Source organism: Lissotriton helveticus, chromosome 11, assembly GCF_964261635.1.
Source record: "Lissotriton helveticus chromosome 11, aLisHel1.1, whole genome shotgun sequence".
In the NCBI taxonomy this organism is placed as follows: Eukaryota; Metazoa; Chordata; class Amphibia; order Caudata; family Salamandridae; genus Lissotriton; species Lissotriton helveticus.
Window position 1 is genome coordinate 541,023,328 of NC_136072.1, and position 12,497 is coordinate 541,035,824.

Here is a 12,497-nt window from a genome sequence, read left to right on the forward strand (position 1 = left end):
TAAAAGCCACGCAGGGTGGCTTCACCTGTCCTTGTAAATATGGAGCAGCAGGTTGCACTGCTGGTGTGTCTCAAAAAGTGATGCACAGGTGGCACAAGGGGCTTGTAAATAATCCCTATATTCTTTTTGTAGTTTGCCAGACATAAAGTTACTTTCCTGTTTGTTTCAGCTCTTAGTCTGGTTAATGCTCCTACCCCCTAAATGCAATGTACTAACTGTCCCAGGTTTCCACACTCCATGAGGCTACTCAGGGCTCTAATGCTCCTCTCCAAACCTTGGAGTATTCTTGCTCTCCATGATGTTGCTTCTGTCTAGTATGTTGATCATGCCCTGCTGGGTATGGTACCTATTTATGTGTTGTTACTTTTGCCGACTGCAACAGGGATGTATTTTATTTCTCCATGGAGTTACTTTTAGTTATGATATTTGTCTCTGCAATGTTTCTGGTTCAACATTTTGGACTTCAGATCCAGACTAAAATGCTAGTTATTGGCCCTCACTTATAAGCAGGGATGCATGCTCAATGATGGTAAGTGAAAATAAATATTTTGACTGACTCCAAGGTTACGAAGGAGATTCGCATCTGGTGGTGAATACCTGTAATTGCTATAATTCCAGGGTTCCAATTAGCTCTCCCCGCTCAACTTTCCAGTGGATGTGTTGAAAAAGTGCAAGTGACCTGGGCAGATGGTATCATAGTCTATTTATTTGTCACTCATGTTAGGAGTCCTGAGCAGAATCGAACAGGCAAAATATGTGCTCGTTCTTGCTTGCTCCAGGTCGTTAACCTTATTAGAAAATAGATATGCAAGAACATGTTCTGGAGTCCTCTTTTCTTCTGGGGTATCCGCTGTCAGAAAATGGCTCCCATTTTCCCATGGTCCTTCAGGATGTAAAGCACGCACACGGCTCCTGACGCATCCTCTCTTATCCCACTGGAGTCTTCTATCCCTCAATTAAAGCTGTAGCAGGAACCTGTGCATGGCAGCTTAGGTAGCTCCTCCTCCAGCTTTCATTCCTTGACAGCAACCACTAAGGGAGGGAGGAAGAGAATTGCAGCATAGGCTGTCAAGGTACTGTACACCCCTGGGCGCTCCTTAGTGGTAGGGGTGCCTTTGCCAGTATTTGCAGGAATTTCAAAGCATCCTCATGACCGCTAGAGGCTCATTGAAATGCCACCCATCACCCATCATCTTCTTTACAGGTACTACTGGGTGTCTTAAGTGTGTGTGTCAGCCATATGCATTCCTTTGGCAAGTATTGCTCAGTAATTTATGGATTGAGTATGACATGTCTTCGTTCTTTTGTACCTAAACAGCTAAGGAAATTCCAATACACAGACTCTTCATAAGATTGCTGGTGAGTATCACATTCCACCCCCATCATATTCCACCAGATCCCTCTTCCCAAGTTGTTTGCTGCCATTTCTATGCAACCTGCTAATAGAGATCTTAAATTCAACTCAGCTTTTATCCTTTTGAATTTGATGGTTTTATTTCCAGTCAATTGGTTATCAGTACGACATGCTACTTACATTGTACAGAAACATCCAAAATGTGGTTGGTACTAAGAACTGCGTAGAGAACAAGGTAGCATTTCCCGAAGTTTTAAAGGCTAGAGAATAGGAACTCATGAAAGAATCAGTTTCTGAATTCTTTGTTGTGGGTTTTCAGGTAATTTCTTCATATCCTCGCTGGGATGTCGAAAGGGGAACTTCAGTCTTGGCTCTTCTCGAGCGCCTGATTCCTGCAAATTACCCATTTCTAGCAAAACTCCTCAGAAGGAAGATCCCCCCGCTGATAACATATTTAGAAGGTGAGACCCCAAAGCATGAACCAGTGAGCACACAATTTAAACAAGTATTAATGGCATTTCAAACAACCATTGACCAATGACAAAGCCATTAAGTCTGGTGTTGGCTGCTAGCTTTTAGACCTTGTCCATTATGTTTTTTTCACGGTTTTTATAAACTTGTGTTGTGGGAGGTGATGCCAGATACATACCAAGATAAAAAATACTGTTTTGGTCTCAAAAGGTCACATTCTTATTGTTGTCCCTGGAACTAAATGAAAATAATTTGTGTGTGGATGTGCTCCTTGTGAAAAAGTAGAACGCCATTGTTCACAGTGAAGTTAGCCAACGGCAGAATTGGCCCATGATGTATGCTGTGGAGGACAGAAGAGAATGTGAATGATAGGACACGTTAGACCGGCAGATGAGGAGGTCTGGCTGAAGGCTTGTATAAGTAAGCAAAAAAAGAAATAGTCACAGTCTTTCTTTGTAGCTGGCCGATGCCATACTCCTAACCGAATGAGGCAATAACATAAACGGAGTCAGGTATCTTCTTGCAAGTTCTGGGTTACTTCCGCATATAACAGAGAGGCAGTTGACACATTGATTTGCCGAAAAAATCAGATTAATACAAAGCTTCTGCCATGAAGCGCTTCATCTGTCAGACGCAGCCTTGATCACATAAGAATGAGGCATCTTGATTCAGTGTTTTAAAGTAATTATGTGCCAAAAAACTCCATAAACATAGAAAAAAATATTTCTTCAGTATATCAAAGGTCAACATTATTTTAGAGCACTACCTGTTTTGGCACCTTCCCTTTTATTTCAATAGTGACTTATTGTAACAACTCAGTAGCACTAACTCTTCTAATGACTAAACTTGAAACAAAGACCCCTGGTGGCCTCAATACAGAAGAGATTTTGCACACACATTTATAAACACCAAACGCTCTCTATGTGTTTGTATTAGAAGTAGGTATTAGTCAAGGTACATGGTAGGTTAGATTAGTCTACTCAGGCATAACATTGTTTGTGTGATGACTAAGGATGAACAGGGTATTTCACAGCAATTAATATGAAAGAAAATGTTAGAACTCTGGTACAACCATATCTTGTAGTTAAAAGTAATGTTTTAAATGATGCATAATTGAATCCTACTATGTGAGAAGTTCACATGGAGGAACATTTAGAAAAGTTGGTGATATTATGTTGTTAATAAATTGTTTGAAACATATTTCTGTAAGGTTAGACACCCTTGTTTTCTGAAAAACAAGATTTATATTTCAGCCTGTGTAGCAGATATCATGCGGAAGTGTTTTATTGTGTTTTTAAGGTACAATTAATTGCAAATTATAATGTCACTTATGTGAATTAGTCGGGTAGTTCCTACAAATCTATAAAGGATCTCCACGTTTTAGACAACATAAACTAAGGGATTGGTTTCCAGACTGATTCCAGACACTCCCAAAGGATATGTTAGGATGTAGACCAGCTAGCTCACAGTGCCACTATAAGCCCCACAACCTTACCAAGGAGAGAATAGTTTCTGGCAACTATCGAACATGAGAACCCTGACCCCTCAGGGATCATGGAAACAGTACAATACTTTTTGCTTGGTACTTGTGCTCACTTTATGTCAGAGAGATACACAGACTAAATGGTGGGGGCGTTTTCAATAAGTATTTATTGAACAAGAGTCATTCTAGCATAAAATACATGTGCTGCAACAACCACGAGACAGAAACAGATATAGACGATTACAAGCACCAATAGAGTAAATAAAAAGTAGAATTCTACCATGGTGCTAAAATAGTGAATATATGCAGACATATAAATACATGAAGTTAATAGTGCGTACTCCTACGATGCAAACCCTAACTAGATGTACCTAAGTGTACCTAGCATGTATGTTGGTGTATAGCCAAGAACCTCCTAGAAAAGAGCAAACACCAATACCTGATGTGAGAAAGCAAAGGACCCTATCTTGGTCTCGAGTGGACAACTCACAAGTAATGTCAGACTACTGCTAACTGGAGTGTCTGCATGCAGGGACTTCAGCGTCTCGTGTCAGCATGTCAGAATAGAATCTTTTTCTCCTCCGGCTTGCCCAGCAAAGATGTGGTACTTATATACCTGAAAGGTACCATCAGGGGTTCTACCTAGATGTGCCATGGTACTGTGGGCATGTCAGCCAAGGATGACGATAGTGGTGACCCTTATACAGAGTTATTATGCATAAGATTGTAATCCTGCTGTGATACTAAGAATCCTCATGCATAATAAATTAGGCTAGTTTTTTGAGAAAACTACACAACATTTATGCAGCACCTAACTAGGTAAAAGGTCAGGGCCAGAACTGTTATGTAGAGCAAGGTAGGACAAATGTAGGTAAAAGCTTGTGCGACTACCTAGGACTATATCGGGGTACATTGGGTGTTATAGCAAATTAAGAAGTGTTACAAAATATTTTGGTCTTTGATATAATAAAGGAGTATTTTTCTATGTGTATGTAATTTCAGAGCACATATGCACTTTTTTACTCTGAACCACAACGACGATCCCCTATGTGATCAAGGCTTCATCTGACAGCTGAAATGCTTATTGGCAGTAGCTCTGTTATAAACTGATTTTCTGCAAGCAAGTGGTGTGGTGACCTTTCTGTTATATAAGAAAGGAAACCAGAATATATAAACCTAAAATTACAACCAGATATAAGGAGCTAAGAGTGACATCAAGGGTACATGAACAACTAATGACCTTGAACTCAATTCCCAGGACAGGCTGAGCCAACAAACACATTTTGCACACTTTGAATTGTGTGAATCTACTTCTGCTAGTGCTTGGTATGTAAGCACATTGCCTTTGAAATGTTGCCTGCTATTCACTTTTACTTACATATATTTCTTTTTTACCAACTACTATTTCAGCTTCCACGGAAAGAACCTTTGACTTGGCAAAGTGGAAATGCACGCTTGTTTCAGTAAGGATGAATTGCTAATGAATGTCACACATGACGCTTGTCTCTTTGTTTTCCATTGCCACTCATTCAGTGTGAATATATGCAGATATTAAATTCACCCCATCATAGTGCTGTTCTGCTATGAGGTTGCAATATTCTCACCATATCCCTAATATTTCTATGGATTATGATCGTTACTATGACGTTGATTATGATTGGGCACAGAGGGGGAGCAGCTGTACTCAGTACATAACATTTCCCTAATATGCAATATTTACCAGAAGCATTAAAAACCTTATTGGCCCAAGTTGACCCTCATGAAACTGGAAATTGCATGCTTACGACACCTAGTCCTACATGTATCAGAGTTTATCTGCATGTTTTCCCCAGGTGAATTACAGGCTCTACAGTGATCATTGCATTACTCATAAATCTGACTGTTGTTGCACAGGGCTACAAATGTAGCCCCTTACTGGTAATTGTTTCCTCCGACTCTTTTCCCCCAGGATAGTCACACTAGCACAACGCTCTTCTTTCCCTGGATTGTCACACTATCACTCTTCCCACTGCATTCCACATTATCAGTAAGTTCATATTCTGCAATCGGATTGGCACATGATCCATGCTCCCTATCTTCATTTGAATTGTCACTCTGTCACTGTATGTTTTGCCAGGCCATCACACTCCACTGAGCTTCTATTGTGCTCCTGAGATGCAATTTTATGTTCCTTGTGTTCAGTCTTCACCCTTGTTAACACGAAATTTACATTCTGCCCCATGCTGGAGACCCAAAATGTATTTGCATTCTGCTTCTAAGTATGTGATATTGTTGCATAGTCCCAATGTGTTTTCTGTCTGGATGGCTGCACTGTTGCTCTTTTCACAATAATTTGTGTGCAGCATGGTTTTGTTGCATGTGTTTCTGTGTAAATCACCGCCACTGTCAAGGCCTCCTGTTTCTTCTGAGCACTGATATCACACCACACTATTTAAGCATTGCTGTATGTGTTCTCTGGTTCTTCTGTCCAAATATAATTTTGTCATTACAGAGGTTGTTAGCTGAAGTTTGTTTACCCTTATCTTCTCAAAATCACTGCAGAGGTCAGCCGTGGATACTGCATTTATGTTTCTATTACTGCATTAAAGTCTCTCACTGTTTTCCTTGCAGTTCCTGGGGATTATCCTAAAACAAGCCCCATATAGAGAATGGCATGTCTCTTTTATGGAAGAACTCACCGAACAGATTGACAGTTTTGCCCATCATGTGAATGAGGAGGTTAGTGCTCTCAAGGGTCAGTATTGAACCATTGGGGAAGTCAATTTAACACAAAGTCGGAGAAGGGTAGAAGTGTGTATTCCATTAGTAAAGGTAATTTGTATAATATGGGTACACAGCATTGGGCTTAGCCTGTTGGGAAAATCAGGTATGGTTCTCCAACTCCTTGAAGGACTGACCTACTAAGAAGCAGATGGAGATGAACTCCCTGAGGTAATCCTCTCCACTTGAATCAATAAAAGCCACAACATTTCAGGGCTATAATCATTTCCCTAATGGATCTCCTTTAGCCAATAGGTAGTCTTCATGTTAGAGCCAATCCCCATTCAGGGGATGTGAGGCCATATTCATGCAAAAAGCAGTGGAGGTATTGTTCCTATCAAACAGCAAAGAAGAAAGGAAGGCGGGCAAAGAAGGGGGAATCTTAAGGATTATTTCTTGGTGCCCTCACACATCACTGAGGATGTAATGCTTCATAGTGGGCTTGCTTCTCGTAGGTCCAGCGCTATGATGCCCTACGGGCCCCAAGAAGGGTCACTTTAGGGGAGATCTTTTTATTTTTGCTGTCTGATGAGAAGTGCTTGTGTAAGGGCATTTTGAATGTGAGGGGTGATGTAAATGTGTACAGTGAAGTAAAGGGAGACTAAAACTATCTAAGAGATACCGAACTGAACTGTAATGTGATGGTTGGTAGGATTAAAAAAATATAATTTGGTTGGGGCTAATACAAGGGCGCGATGTACCCAAGTAGACTAAATCTGTCAGTGTGGTCAGGTTTCAATGGCCTAAAAAGGTTCCACAATAATTCATCAGGACCAAAAATATGGGGGATAGTCCGACCCCACACCTAAGACATGATATGCTGCTAAGGTATTCCTTTAGAAGAAAATACCTGGTTCAAAATGTTTAGAATTGAGCATCTAACCTAGAAAATAAATGGAAAAATAAAGAAAACACTCAGTAAACAAATGTTTTGTATGTTTGGTTCAATGTGTCACCAGAATCGATTTTCCAACTCACTGTGTCATAGTGTCTCTAAAGGTAGACATGCGCATGCTATTTTTGGCGCTGACCAGTCACCACAACGTGAAAGAAGTGAAAAACACACAAGTACATATCATATAACAGAATGAGCAAGTGAACATACATGGAACAGACAAAATAAACCAATCTGTGTTCGTGTTACTCAGCGTATCATAAGTGATTGGTTGTCCTCCTTTGTGAGTGACGGGTCTTACCCTTTGGATCAATTAATTATGCCCTATAGGTCAAAAGCAGAGGGTAGTGCTCAGCTGCTGACAGTGGAAAGAGCCATGATGGTCAGTAAAAAGAAACAGTAAATCAAGGGGACCCAAATGACTTAGTGTTAAAAGAAAAAGAAAAAGTTTTCAAGAGAAGCAACCATACTTACATGGTTTCTGCACGGAGAGCACAAGAGTCCTACCCTCCTCTGCTCGCCTGGCTCAAGACTGAGCAGGGGAGAAGACCTGTCATTGAAGGTACGGGCAATTGGAGCGATTGTCCTCAGGTGTGGTGTAGGCAGCAGCTGGAAGGAGTGATGACCTAGTGGACAATGAGGAGAGGAGAGGAGGGGAAGGACGAGCTTGAGCCAAAAGGAGTGAGCTTCTCACGTGCTGATGTGCAGTGTCTCTGCAGTGAGGCTCTGCGTCTCTGGTCCTGGGTTCAGGACCATCAGATTTGTCTGATGGCAAATCATCTGGCCGGGGTTCTGAACGTGCGTGCAGACAGTCTCAGTCAGATGATAACAGGTGATAACGGTGATAACAGATGCATCCACTCTAGGGTGGGGTGCTCCTCTGGGGGATCTGGAGATCAAGGGTCTTTGGTCTCCAGAGGAAAGGTTGCTTCACATCAACCTTCTAGAGTTGCGGGCGATACGTCTAGCACTCAAGGCCTTTCTCCCTCCCCTCCGCGGGCGGTCGGTTCAAGTGCTGACGGACAACACCACTGCGATGTGGTATGTCAACAAACAGGGAGGAGTGGGGTCGCAGTGTCTCTGCAGAGAGGCTCTGCGTCTCTGGTCCTGGGTTCAGGACCATCAGATTTGTCTGATGGCAAATCATCTGGCCGGGGTTCTGAACGTGCATGCAGACAGTCTCAGTCAGCAGTTCTCGGCCGACCACGAGTGGAGGCTTCATCCAGAGGTAGTTTGTCACGTCTTTCGGACGTGGGGAACTCCTCAGGTGGACCTGTTCGCCACTCACGAGAATGCTCAATGCCCGTCATTCTGCAGTCTCCAGTATCCAATGCAGGGAGCTTTGGGGGACGCGTTTCATTTCAGTTGGGGCTCACAACTCCTTTACGCGTTTCCTCCCATACCCTTGATTCCTCGGGTTCTGAGTAAGATTCGCCAAGACCGGGCCCAAGTCATATTCATCGCCCCGGATTGGCCAAGAAGGGTGTGGTACACAGATCTCCACCGCTCCTCGTGCCCGCCGCTCTGTCTCCCTCTCAGGGCAGATCTCCTCTCTCAGATGGAGGGGCAGGTTCTACACCCCCACCTCCAGACCTTACACCTTCATGCCTGGAGATTGAACGGGGCAACCTGAATTCCTTTTTTCTCCCACATGATGTGGTGGATGTCATTCTATCGGCCAGACGTGACTCCACCAAGTCTATCTATTCTTATAGGTGGTCTCGGTTTGTTTCCTGGTGTGGGGAGAAATCCATCGATCCTTTGAGGGCTTGTTTATCAGATATACTTCAATTTGCTCTTTCTTTAGCGCAGCAAGGGTTTGCTGTTGCTACAGTCAAAGGTTATCTTTCGGCTTTGTCGGCATTTCTCTGCCTGCCGGATCAGCCATCCTTATTTAAGTCTCCTGTTGTTTTAAGATTTCTAAAGGGCCTTACGAATAAATTTCCTCCTACTCCCTTTATTGTACCTCAATGGGACTTGAATCTGGTGCTTACTTTTCTGATGGGTTCTCCTTTCGAACCTTTGCACAAGTGTCCCTTGAGACTTTTGTCTTTTAAGATGGTCTTCTTGGTTGCTATTACCTCGGCAAGGAGGGTAAGTGAGCTTCAAGCTCTTCGTTCGAAGCCCCCATTCTTGACCATTCATGGTGAACGAATGGTTCTTAGGACCAGGGCTGCTTTTCTGCCTAAGGTGGTAACTCCCTTCCATCTAGGACAGTCTATTACCCTTCCTACGTTCTATCCTCCCCCTCACCCTTCCGAAGAGGAGGAACGGCAACACCGTCTGGACTCTAGGAGGGCGGTGAGCTTTTATCTTGATAAGACAAAGGACTATCGAGTGGATGACCAGTTGTTTGTTGGATTTGCTGGCTACAGAAAAGGAAGAGCTGTGCACAAGCACACATTTTGAGATGGATTATTCTATGCATCAAGATCTGCTACGCCCTGGCTGGTAAGGAACCTCCAGAGGGTATAAGAGCTCACTCTACTAGAGCAAAGTCATCAACATCTGCTTTCTCTAGGGGTGTTCCTGTGGAGGACATTTGTAGAGAGGCAACTTGGGCCTCCCTCCTCACTTTCGCGAAGCATTACTGCTTGGATACCGAAGTGAGGAGGGACGGCCACTTTGCGCGTTCTGTCCTTCAGGACATTCTGGTATAGAGGAGTGGACACCCTCCTCCGGGAGTGGGGACTGCTGTGGGAATCTATTCACAAGGTGAGGAATCCACTGGCAGATGTATCCATCAGAAGAACAAGGGCTAGATGTAGGTAATTCCCATTTACAGACTCCTAAATACCGAATTTTACCGATTCGGTATTTAAGAGTCTGTAAATGGGAAGGGGGCAGATGTAGGTAATTCCGAATTCAGGAATACCAGATCTGTAAGATTCGGAATTTACCGATTCGATAAATACCGAATCGGTATTGCCCATTATTCCTATGGGCCTTGAAGCCCATAGGAATCAATGGGCAATACCGATTCGGTATTTACCGAATCGGTAAATACCGAATCCTGCAAGGGTGCAGGGGGTGTCACTTTGATACCCTATAGCACCCCAAGTACAGGCTTGTGTGACATGTGGCACACATACATGCCCTAAGGGCATGTCTGTGTGTCACATTGCACAGGTTGGCATGCACAGATGTGCATGCACACCTGAATTCGGTATTTTACCACACAATAGGATTGTGTGGTAAAATAACGACTCTTAAGGGCCTGTGGCACTGTAAACTGTGCCTTCAAACCAAAGGGGGACCCCACATCAATATAAGGCAGGTAGACGGGGAAAGTAAGAATCAAACAAGAAAGGGGAACCTGCCCTGTATGATCTAATGAATGGCCTCAACGAGGTCCACTATTTTCTAAAACTTGCCCGGCACCCATGAAGGACACTTCAGAAATACATAAGCTCTTATTTATCAACATTATTTTTTATTTTTAAGTTCATTTTTCTTATAAGTGAGCTAAGACAATTCAATGAATAAATATATACAAAAACGTAAAAAAAGGCAGCAAAGGGAGATTAACAGTGGTTCTTACTCCACACAAACATATCAACTACACACATACTACGGCATTCATACAACACACAGCACTATGCAGAGATGGTTCTTGCTGGGGTGGAAACCGATGGTTAGGAGTCCTGGTTGGTTCGGTGGGTTCCAGGGTAGGAACAAGTGCCAACGCGCGTTTCGGTGTGTGGCCCCGTCTGGGGCTACACCTTCATCAGGGCAGAGTGAGATGGAGCAAGAGAACCACAAGGGAGGTAAATAATCTGAAATTACAGAGCTATACTAGCTTCAAGTACACGGGTTTTCATGTGGGCGGAGATTGGTTTTTGTTTAGCCCGGATATATCAGGACTTGGTATCGTAATGAAGATGTTCTAACCACAATAGATGCTGGTTATTGCGGATAGGGCTGAATCAGCTGGAGATCATGATACGATGAAATGAAATAAAAAGGTTCCCTTGTATTTCAGAGAACGGTTCCGTAGGTGGGGTTCCGTTTCTAGTACAAGTTTATATAGGCAGAGGTAAACGCACGGCGCCAACCGGATCGCCGTCAACGCAGCCAGGTGAGGGACCTTTTCCTCTATAGAGGGAGACTTCAAGGCAGCGGCTATCGCATGTAACAGGGTGTCCTTTCGCGATGGACCATGGTTATACAAGGAAAAACCGGGTACATGTCTTTTCCCCTTATGATAATTGAGCGTACGGATAGTTCAGGGCATAAGATTTCTTAACGGAATAAATCGGGATTCAGGGGCCAAACTGTGGGGGCGGCGTCTGAAGCATGTCCGGTCGGCGCCAGCGGCCTCACATACGGGTGCAGGGAACCAGCTGGCAGATGTATCCATCAGAAGAACAAGGGCTAGATGTAGGTAATTCCCATTTACAGACTCCTAAATACCGAATTTTACCGATTCGGTATTTAAGAGTCTGTAAATGGGAAGGGGGCAGATGTAGGTAATTCCGAATTCAGGAATACCGGATCTGTAAGATTCGGAATTTCCGATTCGATAAATACCGAATCGGTATTGCCCATTATTCCTATGGGCCTTGAAGCCCATAGGAATCAATGGGCAATACCGATTCGGTATTTACCGAATCGGTAAATACCGAATCCTGCAAGGGTGCAGGGGGTGTCACTTTGATACCCTAATACGGACATTCACTTGTGAAGGGGGGTTGGGGGGTGCACATGGGGGGTACCTATGGTACCCCCCTGCCTTTGCGTGCACGAAGCGGCAGGCACCGCGCGGTGCCTGCCGCTTTGTGCATGCAAATGCACTGCTTTCATTTTTTACATTGCGGCGGGTGCTGTTTCAAGCAGCACCCGCCGCAATGTAAAAAATACAGGATGGCGGTCACATCCTAATTGCCATGGAGGGACCGCCGCTGCCCATGCGGACAGTCCCTCTTACTCAGGGGTGGCGGACGGACGCAAGTCCGTCCGCCATCATAATAGGGCCCAATGTTTGTTAACTTGACTAGTTTGTACTGTGTATACTGTGTATATATCTATTGTTGTTGGTCCGTCCGTGTGCCTGGAAGGCACAGAAAAAAGGGCGGAACTGATGTCATCACGCCGGCGTAGGCCTATTATGGAGTCGGTGATGTCAGCGGAGCCGTGCGCAATGTCGTGTGTTCCTGTGACGTCGTCCACGCCGGCGAGCTACAAAGAATTTTCCGAACGTTGCTGACGCAGGGGGATATTCACAAGGTGAGGAATCCACTGGCAGATACTGTATCCACCAGAAAAAGCGTTACCGAAGGTAAGTAACTTGTTCATCTCAAACAGTATACTAAGACAGTTAAATGGTTTCTTATTGGAGGGTACCATCTCATTGGTATCAATAGAATCATTTGTGTTACTGAAGAAGAGACCAATGCCAAGTCGCAAAATGCTTATCATAAGCACTGCTTAGTGTGGTGTCTGGGACTCCATAGCCCGGCATTCCATATGTGACATGGTGTCAATGGTGATATGGTATATCAGGTCCCATGTATGAAGAAAATGTCAATCCAGCC

General features: G+C 43.9%; 1 protein-coding gene across 2 annotated transcripts in view; it reads left to right on the top strand.

Moving 5' to 3' along the window:
• The window catches only part of LOC144790649 (maestro heat-like repeat-containing protein family member 1), a 112,936-nt gene that overhangs the window by 47,863 nt on the left and 52,576 nt on the right, over positions 1-12,497 (top strand). For both annotated transcript variants that reach the window (XM_078665376.1, XM_078665377.1), the window contains 4 exons: positions 1,319-1,359; positions 1,674-1,815; positions 4,719-4,771; positions 5,919-6,026. In XM_078665376.1, the coding sequence (XP_078521502.1) occupies positions 1,319-1,359; positions 1,674-1,815; positions 4,719-4,771; positions 5,919-6,026 (344 nt within the window). The remainder of the gene's footprint in view (positions 1-1,318; positions 1,360-1,673; positions 1,816-4,718; positions 4,772-5,918; positions 6,027-12,497) is intronic.